A 20,070-nucleotide genomic window follows, 5' to 3' on the forward strand; every position below is an offset into this window, starting at 1 on the left:
GGTGGCGCCTCAGACAACATGAAACTCACTAATATCACAGGCTGTAATCATGACCCCCTTATAGGCCCCTGTAAAGTGAAGCCATAAAGTATGCATGTTATGATAATGACAATATTACAAGCTGCTGTTTAATTACAGTGGAATAAAAATCACAGCTGTACGCTCATTGGATGCAATTTCGTTGAAATCTTTATTCAGAAAAAAACATATTAACAATATTTATAACTGTCCATTTGACGATTCTGTCATCAACATACATTAACACAAAAATATGTGAATCAACATTAGTTTGGTCAGAATGTGGAGTGAAACTGACGTGAGGTGTTTCCAAAAAAAGAAAAAAAGAGGGTAAATAAACCAATAAATTGTTCTCTAAAAATAAAAGCTTCTGCACATCAGCAAAGTAATCAGTGAGGAAGGCTGAAGAGATTAAAGTACCATCTCTCTGCTGTAGCTTTGGAGGCGATCATCACGACAGATGATCAGGTTTGCGGTGCTTGTGGATGTTAAAAAAAAAAACGAAATGTCATACATGTCAAAACAGAGTTGATATATACAGACACCATTTAGGCCCTTTGTTTTTTCTTTTTCTTTTAGAGTACAACATTAATCAGAAACATTCACCATTCTACTTGGTTGTCAGTTTCAGTCACGTAGAAACTGATTCCTGGACGGCTTCATTCAAAATGTACATGTCAGTGTAAGAACCGAACACTGGTAAACATGCTTCAGTGTCAGAAGACACAAATAAAGGTAGAAGAGCTCGGCCATCTATGGTTACTCGTGCTGCGCAGGGCCCCGAGGCCCCCGAAGCCTTTGTACAGCTGGGTCTAAATGGTTAAGAAGGCAGCCAAGTCAGTCAGTCAGTCAATTTATAAACACCTAGGCTAAATCAGTTGGACATGCAGCATGTTTTTGTTGATTGTTAAAATTTTTTAGTTTTTTGTTGTTGTTGTATTAAATGGCAAAGTAGCACACAACAAAGCCCCAGACCAGAAGCAGAATCCACAAGAAGCTGAAAGGTCTTTTTCAGCAGAAAGAACATTAATGACTAAAACGCATCGTGTGGAGCGCATATGAATGTGCGCCCTCAAATTTAGGCCGTGTTGTAATAATCTATTAACTTCTGCTTCTATCTGCAGGACGGAAAATGTTTGACCTCACTGAACAAAGTTCAGCTGAACTCAGAGGTGTCTGTGTGCACTTGTGTTAAGGGAAGGTCCCGAGTTCATTCTTGTACATCGCGCATTTTTAAAACTGTCGTCATCATAATTACCATCTTTAACATCATTTAACAAGAAGTTACAAAAACAAATGTGGGGTAGCTGATCTGAAGTCAAACAAACAGCCAGTTACATAAATGCCCCATTTTTCATCAGTGCCGCTGGTAGACAACCACAAAGGGTTTTTGTTACACAAAAACAGTGGGCAAGGGATAAGAATAGGCTTTGCTCGAGCACACAAATACAGAGAAGAGGAGAGGGGAGGAGGAGGTGGAGAAAGCAAAAAGAATCTGAAGGAAAAAAAAAAACGGACAAACATGTAAACGTCTCTCCAGTCTAAGCGTCATCTTCCCCAGAAGCTCAGAGCTGTAGCAATCAGCACACCATCAAGCACAATCCAGGGGTTAACAATCAAGAAATCCACAGTTCAGACAATTTAGCAATCCATAATCCATAACCCACTGCGTAATCCAGCCTGTTCCCTTTCTAGCCCTCTATAGGTCCTTTCAGTTCTAGGAGGCTAGGTGAAGGAGTGTGTCAGAGTAGACCTACACCTGTGTATGTGTGTGGATGTGTGTTAGGCCCGTGTGTCTGTAGATGTGTACATTCTGGCATAGCTGTGTGTTAAGGAGTAAACTTGTTTGTATCCGCCGCTGACATCCGTTCATTAATGCATCTCAGAGTTGAGTTTGTCCTGGAAGATGTACAGGTTGTTGGTGGCAGCGATGGCGATGATGTTCTCCGTCGGGTGCCAGGCCGTATGGAGGATCTTCTTGGTGAAGTCCAGGCTGTCCACGCTGATGTCGTCTTTCCGTCGCTTTCCTCCAGCAGCGCAGACCCTTCGAGGTTTTAGGACAGCTCGAGGTTTGCTGCTCTCTCTTGACGCCTCCAGGGTCACATCACGTTTGGTATTCCGGTCGAACATGCGGAAGAAGTTGTTGTAGGCTCCAGTCATGATCACACTGGACAGAGGAGAAAGATCCCATTACTAAAACACTCAGACACACTCATCTCTTAACTCTTCTAAGTACTGAACTCGTCTTTGTTTCCTAACTCACCTTAGTCATCCAATTCATTTGAATTATTATTATTTATTTTAATTACTTTGTGCATTACATTTTTATCCATACCATAAGATCATATGTAAACCTATAAAATATGATAAAAATATGATAAATATTGTAGGTAAACTACACAGCTGTATAAATTATTAAACTGTAATAATACAACAATATAAATCACACTGAAAGAGTCGTTTTGACCTTTACTTACTAAGACGTTTTGCATGGTGTTACTTGGGATGGGACACTTAGTTTTAGCCCTAAAGTAATTACTAAAACACGAAAGCACACGGACACTTCAGGTACCTGTCCGAGCCGTTCCAGGCACACTCAAACTTGTCAAAGATGCAGTCGTTTTCATAAAGCGAACACAACTTGCTGCGGAGGTAATCGTGAACCTGGAGGGACAAACACACAAAGAGATAAAAGTAGAAGTAGCAAAGCACACAGCTGCTTCACTACTACGTCTTCATTTTATGTAAACTGAGCAGAAAAAGAAGATATAAAGCTCAGTACAGACAAAACACATGAAGTTGTACCACTAACCTCCCTGAAGGTAACACTAATAAGACACAACACCAGCCCTCAGCAAAGCAAGGTCCAGGAGTGCGTTTTAATTTAAACACCTTTTCCATATCAGTAAATCCGTTAATATCCATCTCTCTATTATGAAACCCACCAAGGGCATGATAATACAGACACACACACATGCATATTCACAAACTAATAACTCTTTTCCCCTGTGCTTTTATTCAACCTGCCGGTGTCAGCACTGTGTCCGCTCAGTGATGCAAGGGCTTGAAATCTACACCTTCTTCCAAAGAACCGGGCTCTGCATTAAGCCCTGTTTTCACATTCTGCATAAAGTCAGCAGCGAACAGTCGCTTTGCAATCAATAACGGTCAAGCTGATGTCAGCTCATAGTTGTACATCAAACCCAGTGGCATTTCTGTTTTTCCCCGTGGGTCTTTCTGCTTGAGGTGAAATGATACATTGTCAGCTGGAGTTGAATATACTGTGTTTTTTTGTTTTGTTTTTATTTTTTGCATCTGCGTGATCTCTGATTTAAGGTACAGTGCATCATCCCACATGGAGTGTGCATATTTTTCCTGGTACAGGAGGAAAAAGAGTGTAGACTCAGCTGTAAAAATCCTTTTTCTTTACTTTCTTACTGTTTATTCTACTTAACCTCTGCCTTTCCTGTTTCATCCGCTCAATTACACACTCTACCCTTATTCTTCTCTCCTCCTCCAATCCACCATCCCCACAGCACACATCCCCAAACCTCACCCCTTTTCTCCCTCCACTCCCTCTTCCTCTCTCTGTGTGCTGCATTGCAGATCTATGTGTCAGGCGCTGTGTAAGGTATCCCTCCTTCCCGCTTCAACTTTATGAGTGGAGGCTTGGTGGCCTATAAATAGCTCCAGTGCGTCTGAGCCACCCACTCCAGGCTGCCTCATAGGTTCTCACTTGTCAGGCAGACACACACACACACACACACATGTTCACCCACAGCCTATGGCAGGGATACTAAACACACACTCAAAGAAAGAGTTGGTAAATACTTCTATTTCATATAAATGCACAAACAGAAACTCATGTGGCTGATTGTACACATGAGCGGCATTTTTAAGAGTAAGTGAGTGTAGATGTGTAAAAAAATTACCATTAGCTTTGTACTTAGTGTTTTCTGTGTAGATTTTTCACATAGTGTTTGCCCCAACAAATTTACTTTTACTTTACTTGTTCTTTTGTACCTGTCTCGTGCATTAAGCTGCCACAGACACATGTATAGTCCAAGTTAAAGGCCACAGCAAAGGTTTCTGGTGATTCTGCTCTCATGACAAGAAGTGCATTTTCTGGCATGTAATCAATTCAATTAAATTCAATTCAACTTTAAAAGGTTTTGGAAAATGCAATCATCAGCGGGTACTGTGATTCTGGGAGGCAACAATGATGGGATTTGTCAAACAATGATGCAGCAAAAATACAACACCACAACTTCAGTGTTACGCCTGAGCTCTGTGTTTGTATGATAGTGTTAGTTATTGGAATACGAGCACAAATTTTGTCAAAGCAGCTGATTGTGAGAGAAAACATGATTTTTGGTGTAACTTGTATTCAAACACTGCCATGTATTTTTAATACACACAGGCACATACCTGGTATGTCTCCAGGGGTTTGCTCTCCATGTTGAGGTCCCAGACTTTGGCAGTCAAGTAGTCTCTGGTGAGCAGGTAGCGACCACTGTGGCTGAACTTGACATCTGACACCGAGGAGATAATCTCGGAGAAGAAAGAGCGGGCACTCGGGTCCTCAGGCTCCTCAAACACTGGCGTGAGAGAGAAAGGAAGGTGATTGCAGTCAGATGAGACACTATGCAGCTGAGTATGTGTGTGTGTGTGTGTTTGATTATGATAATTTATGTGTCTTTATGTCAGGTGCAGAGGCAAAACCTCTGAGAATACTGTGTCTTAACACTGACTCTAGTTTATCTTGCAGATGGTGCTGCTGTCTGAATGATTTTTTGTATACATACAGTGACAAGAAAAGGTGTGTGAACCTTTTGGAATTTCATGGCTTTCTGCATTAATTTGTCATAAAATGTGAACAGATCTTCATCTAAGTCAAGAGTATTAACAAGTATAATGTGCCTAAAGTAATACCACAAAAAAATTCAAATGTTTGATTGAGAACACCCATAAAAACTTCATAGTGCTAGTGGAAAAAGTATATGAAGTCTTAGAGTAATGACTACCCAAAAGGCTAATTAGAGTCATTAAATTGGAGGTACTGGCCTAAGTTAAGAAAATTATTTTGACTGTGGCTACTCTACTAGTCAAAATGACCCCAAGAGCACAACAAACAGTTATTAACGAGGTACATAAACAACCTAGAGTGACAGCCAAAGATTTGAAGACATCATTGGAACTGTCTAACATTTTTGTTCATGAGTCTACAGTAGGTAAAACATTGAACAAGCAGGGTGTCTATGACAGGACACCTCGAAGGAAGCTGCTGCTTACTAAAAAGAACATTGCTGAACGGCTAAAGTTTGCCAAAGAGCACATTGACACTCCACAGCTTTTTTGGTAAAATGTTTTATGGACTGATAAAACTATATTGAAATATTTGGAAAGAACACATAGTACTACATCTGACATAAAAAGGCTACAGCATATCATCAGGAAAATATCACCCCAATCATAAAGTATAGTGGAGGAAACATCATGATTTGGGCCTGCTTTGCTGCATCAGGGCCTGGCCAGCTTGCAGTGATTGAGGGGAAGATGAATTCCCCAAGTGTTTCAAAACTTCTTCAGGATAATGTGAGAATGTCTGTACGTCAGCTGAAACTCTGTAGAAGTTGGGTGATGCTACAGGACAATGACCCAAAACACACAACAGCCTCAACCTAAGAGAGATGCTATGGAACGACTTGAAGAGAGTCACACACACGAGGCGTCCAAACCATGAGCTTTTTATGGTTGTTCTCAATAAAGACATAAAAGATCAAAATTTGTTTATGTGATTATTTTAGGCACATTATATTTGTTAATACTCTGCAATACTTGACTTAGAAGATCAGAACAGATTTTATGACAAATTAATGCAGAAAATCATGAAATTCCAAAAGGTTCACACACCTTTTCTTGCCACTGTATGTATACACAAAATCAGACAGCAGCACCATCTGCAAGATAAACTTCCAAACCACCCAAAGAGAACAATTAAACAATTTCCTATAATAACAAAACACAGACAGAAACTAAGTAGCAGAATATTTCTCACTGAATATAGGTGTGCTCCAATGAACACAATTTTCAGTGTTTACTACACCATTCACTCGCACGGGTTAGAGCAATAAACCACAAGGGAACCTGGCTGTTTCAACTGAAAATTACAAACCACAAAAAACGGGATTTCTGGAAACCATAAATCAGACTATCAGAAGAAATGTGGCATGAATTGAATTGTTGTCCCTTACAGACAGCAGATTTATGAAGAAACTAATCATGTTTGATAAAAATGAAAAAATGGATCTGCAGTAAATAGAAATATTACTACACTGTGAAAAAGTAACCTATTGTGCTTCTACATTTCAAAGACATTTAGCTTTTACATTTTACAATGACTGAACATACAAAGACTTTGTAGTACGTTCAAGTTAATTAATTACAAAATTACATAGTATGTAATGTCAGATCTTGGAATAGACCATGAGAGACTATGGTCACAGTTTGTATTTACAGCAGCACACATGAATAAAGAAAATGTAGCATGTGTGGCGAAAGCAGATCTAGTTTGGCTAAGGGTGAATGTATGTCACTGGCATCATCCTGGCAAAAGAATGGACTGTATATTAAATCTATGGTACAGTAGGGCTTTAACAACTTTGAGGTAGAAATGTAATGCTGCAAATTTATGTTTTTATATTAAAACAATAAAAACTACCAATAACACATTTTGAGACGTTTCAAGGACCCTCCCAGAGCAAGGTTACAGGTGAAAAATAGCTGTTGTGTCCCTTCATATTCAGCAGGTTTACTCACATTTGGAGTGTTTGTCGCACAGCGCTGCTTCTCTCATGTCACAGAGGCGCAGGGTGCCTTTGCTGCTGCTATACACAAACAAGTTACAGTGGTGGGGGTGAAACTCAGCTGCTGTGATCACCTCTGTCAGATCCTCCATGTTGGCTGGTTTGATGTCCACAATGTCTGGGAGAAAGCGTCGCTTAGGAAAACAACAAACAGTCATCTTCCCAGGGCTGTTTGGTTTTAGCCTGAACTGTTTTTCCCTGTTTTAGCTGCTGAAGCCTAACACGCTGTATGAAAATATAGTCATTCATTTGAATTCATTCATGTGGAAACCCACTGAGGCCCATTATCCAAATACAAGTGTATGTAAATGTACACATAGGCAACATAATGTAAATAATTTACAGCAGCAATAAACCAAATCAACATAAATACTGTGCATCTTGGGGGGATTGTTTGGAGAAAAGTAATTCCATATTCAGATAAATCGTAATACTATAAATCCTGTCTTGGTCTGGGATGTGACTGTACTGTGTCCTATTGAGCTGGATTAGAACTCAGAAAAGAGGTTGAAATATTTATGCAGCTTTTGAATTATTCATTAAGCTACATTTCCACTCCTCAGGAATAATATTCCCCTCCCCCTACACCATGTGTCTTTGTGCATTTCTTTATACAACAAAGTGGAATTTGCAATGTGGGAGTTTGCTATGCGTGTATATGTGGGCAGGTGATTGATTATTGAGCATGTGTAAGCATCTATAAGTTAATTTATGCAGTACTTATCTGTGTCCTTGAGCTTCAGTAAATCTTTTTCTGTCTATGTGTTTGTGCCTGTGTGTTTCTGCATGACTGCTGTGTAGGTGCTTGCTTCCTCACTATGTATGCACACTCTAACCCACAAAGGATACTGAAGCTGCGGTCTGTGATGTCCAGATGCCAGAGGTTTATCCTCAGGTCATCAGCTGACATGTAGGTCTCATAGTCTGAGTTGACAGAGATGGAGTTGACGTGGTAGGTGTGAGCGTTGGCAAATACTCGCCGGGGGCTCACCTCCACCATAAGGTCCATCGGCTTCAACACCGGCACCTAGGAATTAAAGAGAGAGAGGTGACAACTTAAGTCCTACAACTGGTTAGAAAAAGAAAAATAGTCGACATACAGAGATTAGATTAAAGTCAGACCATTTTATTACATTATGAATTAATATTTAATGCATTACTTCTCTTGACATCAATTATATATTATTGCTAGAACCCAAACAGGCTTGATAGTAGAGTGCCAACTAACAGCATATATTGAAAGTCATTTTGCTACATCTTCCAATTTTTACTATATAATTAACTTCAAAATTCGAAACCTTAGCATTACTAATTTAAATCCAGTGCAGATGCTGTGTTGCTTTTCGTTATGGCTGGAAATAAGGGATATCCCCTCCCCTACTTTGTGCTAGTGACCCATTTTTGCATATGCAGACACATCTGTACCAACTGACACAGACACAACCTAGCGTATTTAGATAGATAGATAGATAGATAGATAGATAGATAGATAGATAGATAGATAGATAGATAGATAGATAGATAGATAGATAGATAGATAGATAGATAGATAGATAGATAGAGAGATAGATAGATAGATAGATAGATAGATAGATTGATACCTGCAGTGAGGTGACAGTGGTGATGTCCTTGATGCGACCCTCCTCATCCTTTAGATTGTATCCCTCAGGCCGTTTGTCTCTTTCACTCACCTTCCACAACTTAATGGTTTTGTCTGGGAAACAGACAGGACAATTAAACAATACCAAACCAATACACAAAATAACTTCAAACCAACAAATCTTTCAGCAAGACTGAAACTCTGAATGAGCAAACACTGACAGACAGAAAAGTCTTTGTATTTTTTCAGGAAAGAAATGGCAGTAAGCATCTCAGTTAGTAGCATCAACTGACTTCTGAAGCAGGCCTTGCATTTTTCCTACTTTTGATCATAAATAATATAACAGTTAAATGAATCAATAACAGGGCTCTCAAGGAAAAGATTAAAGCCATTATGGCCATAAAATCAGAATGTAAACTGATAGTGGCACCTCACTGCCGGGACAGACACCTCACATGCACAACTACCGGGATGCAACATAAGCAACTTTTGGCTCTTAAGGCAAAGGAAAACTATATTTTGAATGTAAGAAACTCCAATAACAGGCTCAATTGCAGTGTCACCATGCCATTCACACTTGTGAAACAAAGGCAATTCATAGATGAGAGCTCAAATAATGACTTTTGACATTATAAATACAATATAATCTGTTTGATGATGAATGGGGGGGGGGGGGGGTCTTTCCAGTGGAAAGGAGCAAAGCCTACACACTAATTCAAAGCAAACGTTTATATTGTTTATACAAATATGACAACATTTCAGACCAATTAGGATCTTCTTCAGGTTACATTCTTAATGGGGTCTCTCACCATTGGTGGATAGGAGGAAGTGTGCAGCGTTCTGCTGAGGCAGCCATCGGATCTTATTGATCTTCTCCTCGATCTCCAGGCTCTTAAGGTAGTCAAACTCCGGCTCATGGCTCTGGAAGGTGCTGTAGACATTGTACTCTCCTTGGGAGAATGGCTCACTCTTGCTCTGTGGAAATAAAATGGAGGAAAAGTTACATGAATGAGGGGAGATGAATGTGCTCATGTTCAGATGTACAATCACAGGGTCATGTAGCACCCGAGGCCCAAGTCAGTCGCCCTTCCCTTGATCGTGTGGAGAAATATCATGCTAGGCACGGAATCTGCAGAGCTAAAAATTATATACTGACCCAGCAGGGGTATCAACTATTTATCAATCACTCTAGAGTGTAGCTGCAGGGAAGAGTGTACGTTCAACATTGCTCTCACAGCTGAAATGAAAAATGGTGCATTTGTGTGTGCAGGTGGAAGTGTGTGAGACTTGGTGTGTATGTGTGTGTCTACTGTACCTCAGGTTCTCTCTGAAAGATGACCACTCGGCCCCCCTTGTCCCCTGTGGCCAGGAGCTCTCCTGTGTGGTTGAACTCAACAGTTGAGATGATATCAGCTGGAGGGAGAGAGAGGGGGCAACGTAGGGACATAGATGGAGGAAGTGAGAGAGAGAGAGAAAGAAATGTAAGATGAGAGGAAGGAATGGCATGGAAGTGAGGGAGAGAAAAGCTATTAGCTAATTGACCACACATCATATTTTATGGACACAATCAGTTTATGTTACTCTAAATTATTAACCCAAGTCAACAGCCAAGGTATTTACATGTAATTGGATTGAAATATGCAAATTAACATGTAAAATAAAACAATATTTGATCAGTTGTGTGTAAATTTTTAAATGCTGATATTCAGTATATATTGTATGAGTCTGTCAAAACATACAGGAAATCAAACGCACGCACACACACACACACACAGACAGACAGACAGACAGACAGATGTTTCACATTAGCCACAGGTGTTAGCCGTGTTCCACTGACACACAACACACAGGATTACAGTGTCACATCATTTGTTTGTGTTAAAGTGTGTAGGAATAATTATACACTCTATGATCTCTGCAGTGTATGAAAGTGTAAACACAACTGTGCAAGTGCACCTGAATTAGTGATTAAATATCATTCAAGGACTCGTTTTCAGTACAGTCATTTGCATATTTGTGACAACTTCCCCATCACTAGCTCTGCAACACCAATACAGTCTGACTCAGTGACAACTCTGTAATGTAAGGAGTGAGCACATTATTACCCACTTAGCTTTTACTGACTCAGTGCTCTCAGTCATCCTCCCTACATCATACAATACACAGAATGTGAAATAGAAAACACTCATGCGAGTGTGACATCTGAGACTTGAATCTGGTTTAACGTTGCATGTAATCTCCTCTCCTGCTGTCTGCTTACCCTCTTTCCAATCCCGCTTTGTGCTGCAGGTTGAAGGTTTTTTGGAGCCTGAAGGAGACTAGAGTGTTGCTTTAGAGGCAGAAATATCCCTTTTACGGTGACTACAGGTTGATTAAAAAAGAGACAGTAAGAGAAGATGTAGCTAACCTGGAATCGGGAAGTTTTCTGAAGGGATCTAACCCGGTAATTTAAAACCTGCTTTAATATGTAATTAGGCTGATGCTATAATAATAAAAATCTAATAAAAAGTCATTACCATGTATATATACCGTATATATAATATATTTATCATCATACTTTGTCTTTGTACTTTATAAATTCATGCCTCTTAATGTTCATCATTTTGAAACAAGCCAGTCTGTTTACTGACAGAAGTGAACTGAATGTTCACTTGAATGAGTTCTGTTGTGAAGTGTCCAATCTGTGGTTGCACTGTTCTCTGCACAGTTTTCACACATGTAAATACCCATGTCAAGGACAGACAGTTGCTGGTGATGCTGATCATCATGGTGATGACTTCAGCGATGACTGGATCATGTTCAGACTGGTCATGACCAGTTTAAAGGAAAGGAAAAATCACATTTGATCCTTATAATATCTGTTGTGTGACGCCTACCAACATACTGTGGTTCAGTTTTCTGTTCAGCTGTTCAGCTGCTGGTGTATTTCATGTTAAACTAATCAGCCAGATTGATGGTTATAGAGTCATGTTTAGAAAGACGAGATTGCTATTGATCAGATTATCTAGTTCTTGGCTAGACACTAGATATGTGTATGTCCCAAAACGTCCACCTATTTCTAAAAAGAGTCTTTCTATCACTGTAATCTGCTGCTGTGCTAACACATCATTCAGTTCCACTTTATATACTATTATATATATTTTCTTTTAATTCACTGATATATCTTGCAGATCCATTATCTATTACCTTTTACCATTTATCCTGTTAAGGGTGGCAGGGAGGCTGAAGCCAAATCCTGCTGACATTAGGGGAGAGGTGGCCACAGTATCACAGAGTCACACATATGCTGCGTTCACACCTGGGCTCACATGGACACTATGCAGACTTTGCACTAGGGGGTTCACAGGATAAAGTCCAGTCAATCTCAGAGCAGAATAATTCATACATTTGTGTTCTCACAAACAGTCCACCCAGGTAAAGTCCAGAGATGTTCAAGGTGTCAGTGCATGTTTGAAAGCAACTATAGAGACAGAGAACCATTCACTCTCACCGTCACCAGCATAACCTGCATGTAATGTGAGGGTGCTAATCACTGCGGAAAAATATGCAAGCGTGCACATTTTACTGATATGTAGCAAAGATCTATCATATACAGTAGTCGATTATTTAAAATGTCTAATGGAACATAAAAACCTAGCAGAGGAAAGTCTTACTACTCTCTTTCAACTATAAAATCTGTGGCACCTAAAACACAAAATCTACTATTATCTTTAAATGGTGTTTAAGCTAATTAAGAAAATAAACCAGTGCTGACCAAGTGCTGCTGTGTCTGAAGCAGTCCTGCCTCATAAAGCTCTGTGTAAACCTAAAGCTCAAATCAGCCACTGCACAATCACATAATCAAAAAATATCCTTCAACATGTGAGATTATGTTTAAAAATAAGACTCATTTCAGATGCTGCATCACACCAAGCCTTTCACAAAGGAGTCCACTGAGCTTAGTTATGAGTGAAAAGATCACAGGTCTCTATAAGCATTGACAATAATAAAAATAGAGCATGGAGAGTGTCGGAGTGATTCAAAGCTGTAACCTTGATTATTTTGTGGTGGCCTTGACAGAGACAGATTTTATGATGAGGGGAGGCAGGGATTGCTCCTCAATTTCTACACCAGCACAACCACATTTCACCTGCACCTCACACACTGTACGCATTACTGGTTGCTTCTATTTCTATCATTTTTTTACTTGACATTGTGCTGATGTTGATCTCTCAGTCACTGAAGTACTTTCTTTTTTCAATTTCAATTTCGTTCCTCCATTTCATGTTTTCCCTTGTTCTCCTAGGACTAATCTCCCCACGCCTCCTTTTGTCATCTCTCATCTCTGGTTCCCCAGTTTCTCTCTGTTTTGCCCCATTTTCTTCATGGTTGTCTATCCACATTCATCGCTCTCTCTATTTCTCTCTCGTCCTTCCCCCACAGCACTCCGATGCTTGGCTGTATGTTAGCATGAAACCTAGTGATGATGATGCTGGTGGTAGAAGAATGGGAGGGATGGAGAGGGAGGTGGAGGGAAGAAGCGCAGCAGCGGAGGCAGTGGAGGGGTCCTCCAGTGAGAAGAGGTTTCCATGGTAACAGGCTGAGCCAACCAGCAGCAGCGATACTTGTTAGCTGTATATGGCAGCACGGTGAAGGAGGAAGTGGGATTCATCAATCCAATCCTCACAGGAACAAGAAGCCCAGTAAATTATTTTTGTGTTGCAGTTTTGTCCACACTGTGGCCCAAATTGAGAATATTTAGATAATTAATGCATGAACACACGACTGCACTCACGCACATACAAACGCACAGAGTCAAACTCACAAACACCCGTTGGCACACCAGGAAGTTGCAAATGCACATAATGATGCATTGCAAATGTGAGTGCTTGAGACTCACACTTACAGACAACTGTGTCTCCACTCACACAGAGAAAGAGCTAAGCTAAGCAAAACCACAGAGATAGCTTGCTTTTCCTCTCTTACACACAGCTCACACCCATCTGTCTCTCTCGCTGTCTTTATTTGAGGAAAAAAACACACCAAGAAAACAAACAGCTACTGCAGGTACAAGCATCGCCATGAGTGTTGTAGCTCTCCTCCAAGATGCACTACAGGCCAGTGTATTGATTTAATGTGTATAGGTGTGTGTGCACCTGACTGTAAAGCTATAAGTCAGTGTCTTATAGTGTGGATGTGTGTGTGTGCTAAAGTATTGCAAGCTCGCTATACTATCTGTCTCCCACAGACAGTCCATTAGCATCAGCAAGCCTGTCTGACTCATCATCACACTGCAGGAGCTGGGGGAACACACTGTGACTGCAAGTGCATGCGCCCAAATGTACAGTACACATTGACACAAAACAACACACAAACATGAATGGACCCAGTGACACAGAGAAGAATAAAAACACAACAGTGATAAACACTAAACACACGAGCCCTCAAAACACTGAGGTGTTTAAAAAGACAGAAACTCGGTTGTTAATCAACAACTATTTTTTGTTTTAACTATTTTCTGGCATTTTATAAAGCAAATCATAAATGTAGGTCACCAATAATAATTGTTGGCTCCAACCATAGTGTAACACTCAGGAGAGGTAAAGAGTTTAATGGGAGAGATTAGAGTAGATGGGTAGATAGATGGGCAGACAGAGGAAGGAAGGATTTCCTTATTTTTGTTAAGGCTACAATAGGGAACGAAGGGGGGGTAGACATCCTACTGTCCCAATTATATATATCTTAGGTCTGGGTAAACATGGACCATTAAAGCTGAGCCAAAAACACACACTCCTTAAAAGCATGGACAAGCCACAGCTCAGCAGGAGATGTGTGTGTGTGCTGCAGCTCGCTCACTCCGCATTTCCTGTGTACGTGTGCACAAGTGTCTGTACTCAATTACCCTGTAGAGAAATAAACGGGTTGGAAGCAGAGAAAGAGAGGAGGGAGTGAAAGAGAGGAGGGGAGAGACTGCCAGAGGGAGACGTTAAATTGATCCCTGTCCTGCAGTTTTGGAGTTATCTGGAAAAAACTGGTGCATGTGTTTGTGTTAGGACGCGCATGTGTGTAGAGGAGTGATTTAAGCCCAGCGCAGCAGGGAATGTGCCATTTCTCCAAACACATATCGGCACAATGGAGCAGAGCTGGTTTGAGCCTAATGGTTATAGACACAAACAATTAGAATGACATACCAAGCCAGCTTCCACATGTGTGAAATGCACCTGTTTTTTCTATCTGCAAAAACGCCTTGACTCCATGACTTCACAACGCTGTTATTGCGTGATTCTTTTTTTAAAGAAATCAATACATTGTTCTTTCACACTGGTGGAACAGTAACATTAAAAGACTGGGAGCTTTGTAGGTTTACACCCAATCTAAACCCAGCAATACTGACAACTCAGATTACTAAAACATAAAACAAGCAGCTGATGACACTGGGTGACATTTTATAGATAATACACTCTAATTTACTGATAGATCAAATCATTGGTAGATGAAGAAAAAAGACTTAATTGAATCCATGCATGTGTGCATATACATGTTCTTTACAAGTTTAGAGAGAGAGTGTCTGCATGTTTGTATGCTTGGAAGTAAATGTCTGTTTGTGTCTTGTCTCCTATTAAATTGAGGCAGCAGTGGTTTTAAGCAGACAGGGTACCGTCTGGTCGAACTATTTAAAGAGATCAATCACACATGCACACAATCCAGACTGATGCAGCCAGACTGAGACAAAAATAAAGAGGCAGGTACAAAAATAGAGACACACAAAAAGGATGTGGAGGACAGACAAAGACAAATTGATGTTTAAGATATTTATAAAACCCAGACTCATGTGATTTCACTTGACTCAAACTACTCCCTCACACACTCCATCCAAACACAGGTAAGATATATAAGATCTCACATCGGGGGTCAGGTGGCACATCTGTGTGACATAGATATGACCTTTGGGAGAGAAGAGGATAGAGCACACACCTTCAGTATAAGAGGCAAACGGCTCAGGCTCCAGAGAAAGAGTAGTGATGTCGGAGCACAGGACCTGGATGGGGCTCAACATCCTGGGGGAGGACTCCAGGGTGGAGAGGGGTGGACAGGATGGGCGGAGCTCTTCAGGCTATAGCCAGGAGCAGCCCTGCAAGAGGATCAAGGATGGAGGGAAAGGAAGGTAGGGAGGAGGGCAACAGGGAGGCAGAGGGTAAGGAAGGACGACCAGGCAGGTGGGGTAGGGTTAAGGGTAGGGACTTATTACTACATCACCACATTCGGCCATGAGCACTTAACAAAGAAATTCTACTGGTGGTGTATTCATGATCATACTGTATCTATGTAACATGAAATATTCACATGTCAGGGTGGTTTATTAGCAAGACATGAAGGATGAACAGAGATAGATCACTAATTGGACAGTATGTCTTATCAGGCCTGTTTATTATGCAGGTCATCATATTTGTGCTTAATGCACAACACAGGGAGAAGAAACCAAAAAGTGTTCATTGTTCTCAGGAGTGACAATGATAAGGCCAGTCTGATGATGTAGGTAATGTTGAAAGCTCTCTGATGTGTGTACATGTATCTATTAGGGCTGTGACCTACAATTACTTTCATTATTGAGGAATCTGTTATTTTTTAATGAGTCCTCTCTTATAAAATGTGAAACATAAGGAAATCTGCTCGTTACAGGTTACAAAATACTACAAAGACCAAAATGCATTCATGTATGCATTCAAAGGCAGTCATTTCATGTTTTGAGTTACATACACAATTTACATACAGTAGAGATACATACAGTGGAGATTTTACAAACATGCATCTTTTTGCTTTTTTGGTTTGTATCTAGGTAACATCAACATCAACAACTTCTAAATTCAATATTGTGATTTTGTGTTTTTAGTTGGATTTCCAGTGACAGGATTGAAATTTTAAAGCCAACTAGACACATCAGTCTAAAAACTAGGATGTTTCTTTCACGTATTTGAAATGAAATAATTTACAGCTGACATTCAACAGAATATGATGCAGTGTATTAATCATGAAATGTAATTCATACATTCACTAATAAAACTCTTAAGAATGTACATTTTGTTATCAGGTCTTCATTCTACGTAAAATCTAATTCTAGAGACTTAATGTGCAGTTTTCTTAAAGGCAAAGGAAGTGAGAGGAGGGGAGTAAAAGATGGACAGAGGGAAGGAGGTGGGGGCAGTAAGGTAGAGGGAGGTTAAGCATCCCTCCCCTCTAAAGGGCAGGGGGAATCCCCATGGGAAGGTCTACACACACACGTGCGCACATATATTGTTATGTCTGCCCAAAACACTTGCAGACACACACCCATGCATACATATAGTACACGTAAGACCTGAACAAACAAAAAAGACGGTATGCTCTCAAAGTCACATACATGGATATGAGTGCAATATGAGAGTCAGAACTAAAGCAAGATGGTTACACACAAGAGATCACAAAATACACCCAACCATAATATCACATGCACCACCTGTATCTCCACCACCCTCAGTCTTTCTCTTAAACACACACATACACAGGCACATTGGGTTTGAGCAGCCTTTAGAGCACTGTTGGATAATTGTTTGACAAACGTGCCACTTATGCACCGCGCAGTACTGAGTTGCATTAGACGACCAATGGGGAAAAGGAGCTGGGGGGGGGGGGTTCAGCAGCTCAAAGGATGGAGATGGGGAGGTCAACGGGGGATGGGGGTGCAGATGGAGAAGAGGTGGATGCAGTTGGAGTGAATGTTGAAGAAAAGGCAGGTAATGAATCTTTTGTGACAGAAAAATTCCCTGAAATTTTAGTGAGATTGGTTTTTAGAGCACAATTTGAACTTTTTCTTCTCTTTCTATCTTGAGGTTTTCCATGTGTTGCACATCTTCTTCACAGCAGCAGTGTTTATTGACGTGTCGACCTTAGTGTGAGCTCATCAGCAATTCAACCTGAATAATGTCTGTGTCTGCCCAAGATGTGTGGAATAATTAATACTGCCATTATTGGTGGGTGGAGATGACATGTCAATCATATTGGCAAAGCATGAAAAGAAGCATGTTTATCATCATCAACTGTTGCTATGGCAATAATGGATCATTGGTGATGAACATTAAGACTGATTTTCTGCCACTCACTCATTAAAGTCTTTTACTGAAATAGACAGAGACACATTTCGCTCATGAAAACAACGTAAAGATAACACACACACACACACACACACACACACACTGACAAATACACTCACACAAACATTCTTCTATCTTCAAGATGCTGAATGTACACAAAAGCATTTACACAAGCAACAGGCAGTACTACAGGTTTCTCCTGGCTACAGTATGTGCTCCTGTGTGAAGGAATTAATATTACAGCACAGAAACAGGGAGAATAATTCCCTTTCTGTAGTGATATGAGGATCACAAAATGAGCTAGCCACATGTTCATGACCCCCAAATGATAATCCACTGTTCTGGTCTAAGAGGCGTGGTAAACAATGAGCTGAGTGTAAGAAAGAGATCGGGGACAGACAGGCTACTGTGCAGGTGAGATTAGTGGTGAAATTGAGGGTTGGGAGTTATACAAAGGTTATAATCATCAGTTGTATGAAGCAAACCAAAGGAATTCAGTGGCTTGTGTGCTGCTGGACTTTTTAATATTCCCAGTGTGAGGACCAATATGCTACATGCTAATTTGACACCTGCACCTGTTATATTCAAGAAGAGAGAATAACAGAACGTGCATGTATTTGATTTTATCAGGACGGGAGCAATGACATGCAGTGTGATGTGTACAAAAGAACGTTGTAGAAATTTCTGGATTGTTTCTCAGGAAATTTCAGCTGTTGCATAGAAAAAACTCGCACACATTCAGACACACACACCAGATCAATTTTCTGCAGTGTAACACATTGGCTTAGACATAATAAGAAAACTAGAAAAACACAAACAAATAAAACAAAAATAAAAGGTGCAAAAATCAAATTAATAATTAATAATTTAGAAAAATACAATATTATTACAAGAGAGGTGACAGGAGTACGGGCCTAGATAAAAACTTGCTATGATGTTTTAATTTTGCAGAGTGTTTTCTTCTCTAGTTTTTGTTGCACTGTGTGCAACTCTGTCTGAATACTGATTGACACAGAGCTTATAGAAGATTAAGAAGCCATCCTGAGCTTGTTTTTTCTGACAGGCAAACACCCATACACTTGGTCTCACACACACACACACACACACACACACACACACACTCACAGAAAGTCCAACAGACACATGGACACATACAAAGACACATAGACACGGACGAAATATTAGAAACAGCTTTCTCTGCCATCTTCTTACCTTCAGTCACATAGTTGTGGTCGGGGAGGAAGCCGCGGTGGTTGAGCGTCGGGGTGGTGTCAGTGTCTTCGCCCATCAGAGGGGCTGGGAGGAGTGCCCGTCTCGGTGGGGCAGTGTGGTGGTGGCAGATCGGTGGTGGAGGGGGTGGTGGGGATGCCGGCCAGCACAGCGCCCATGCTGATGCCCGCCGACGCCTCTTTAGCACAGGGGCGCAGAGCCAGGCATCTTATCCTTAATGAAGATGAGGGGCAGGTAGAGAGGGAGTGGGCCAGTCCCGAAGGAGGAATGGGTGCGTACAGAAGTCCAAACAAACCTGCAGGGGGATAATTATTTAAAAGCAGTTCAAAAGCTACCTTAGGTGAGCTTGATTTGTGCCCCACAACAGCATACACCAGCCGTGTATACAAATCAAACGCATCTTATATCTACCCTGCAGCTGCTGACTCCAGGTGTGGCCAAACCAAATCTAATCTCTCAAAAACACACACTACATACATAACCCTGTGCTCTCAAACATGAAAAGTCCCTACTTGTTACTGAATCCTCAAAGAGAAGAAGAGGAGTGGAGATGAAGAGGATGAGGGTGGGGGGAGGGGAGAGAGGGATGAGCAGAGCCCTTGGTCGGCGTATCTGCATTGCTGCCGCTTCTGCAGTGAACTCTCTCGCATGGACACACAGTGGGAAAAGCACACACTCACCTAGACACTTGGCAGCTGGTGGGTCAGGTACTCCTCAGTAGATTCTCCATGAATAATGTCTCTCTCCTCCTCAGCTGCTGACTATCTCCCTGGTTTCTCGGCTATTCCAGTGTGAGGAGGGAAATCTTACTGGCCCTGCGTTCTGCGGCAGTCAGCTCTCCTGCGTATGTATGAAAGGCAGAGTGAGAGGTAGAGAGAGGGGGAGGAAGAGTGTATGTGAGAGAGAGAGAGGGAGAGAGAGAGAGAGAGAGAGAGAGGGTCTGTCCGCTTGTACATGTGTATGATGCATCAGAGCAGGCCCTGCCCCCTCCTCAGCTCGGCCAATCATTTTAGAGCTGAGATCTCCGTGACCACTGACTGCAGGTGATTAAATATGATGAAGACACAGAGAGAGGTGGAGGAGTGGGGAGCAGAGTGTCTCACAAGGTTGTGATTAATGAAAGAGAAAGCCGAGTGAGGATGAGAAATAGCAGTTCACCTATTTTGCTATATATATATTTCAATTAGAACAGAAATATCTTAGTGCTTATAAACTTAGTGCAGTATAATATCATAGGATCTTATCGACT

General features: G+C 41.0%; 1 protein-coding gene across 2 annotated transcripts; it reads right to left on the reverse strand.

Annotated features, from left to right (window-relative positions):
• Window positions 1-946: 946 nt before the first annotated feature.
• Window positions 947-19,660, reverse strand: LOC113160045 (serine/threonine-protein phosphatase 2A 55 kDa regulatory subunit B gamma isoform). 2 transcript variants are annotated; one of them, XM_026357079.1, is made up of 11 exons: window positions 19,502-19,660; window positions 18,804-19,116; window positions 15,439-15,595; window positions 9,800-9,897; window positions 9,294-9,459; window positions 8,486-8,598; window positions 7,734-7,911; window positions 6,838-7,002; window positions 4,447-4,616; window positions 2,591-2,682; window positions 947-2,185 (listed from the first exon to the last, which is right to left on the reverse strand). In XM_026357079.1, the coding sequence occupies exons 3-11, from the start codon at window positions 15,518-15,520 to the stop codon at window positions 1,891-1,893; spliced, it is 1,359 nt and encodes a 452-aa protein (XP_026212864.1). In that variant the 5' UTR covers window positions 15,521-15,595; window positions 18,804-19,116; window positions 19,502-19,660; the 3' UTR covers window positions 947-1,890. The 2 variants fall into 2 exon arrangements, with proteins under 2 accessions (XP_026212864.1, XP_026212866.1); XM_026357081.1 differs by lacking the exon at window positions 15,439-15,595.
• Between the last annotated feature and the right edge of the window lie 410 nt (window positions 19,661-20,070).

This window comes from Anabas testudineus, chromosome 10, assembly GCF_900324465.2.
Source record: "Anabas testudineus chromosome 10, fAnaTes1.2, whole genome shotgun sequence".
In the NCBI taxonomy this organism is placed as follows: domain Eukaryota; kingdom Metazoa; phylum Chordata; class Actinopteri; order Anabantiformes; family Anabantidae; genus Anabas; species Anabas testudineus.

Excerpts from the sequence above, each read along its gene's own strand:
- LOC113160045 (XM_026357079.1), bottom strand. The coding sequence starts at position 15,520 with ATGTTGAGCCCCATCCAGGTCCTGTGCTCCGACATCACTACTCTTTCT. Across the intron at positions 9,898-15,438 it reads GTTTGCCTCTTATACTGAAG|CTGATATCATCTCAACTGTT; the intron begins GTGTGTGCTCTA and ends CTCTCCCTCCAG. Across the intron at positions 7,003-7,733 it reads CATCACAGACCGCAGCTTCA|ACATTGTGGACATCAAACCA; the intron begins GTATCCTTTGTG and ends GCTTTCTCCCAG.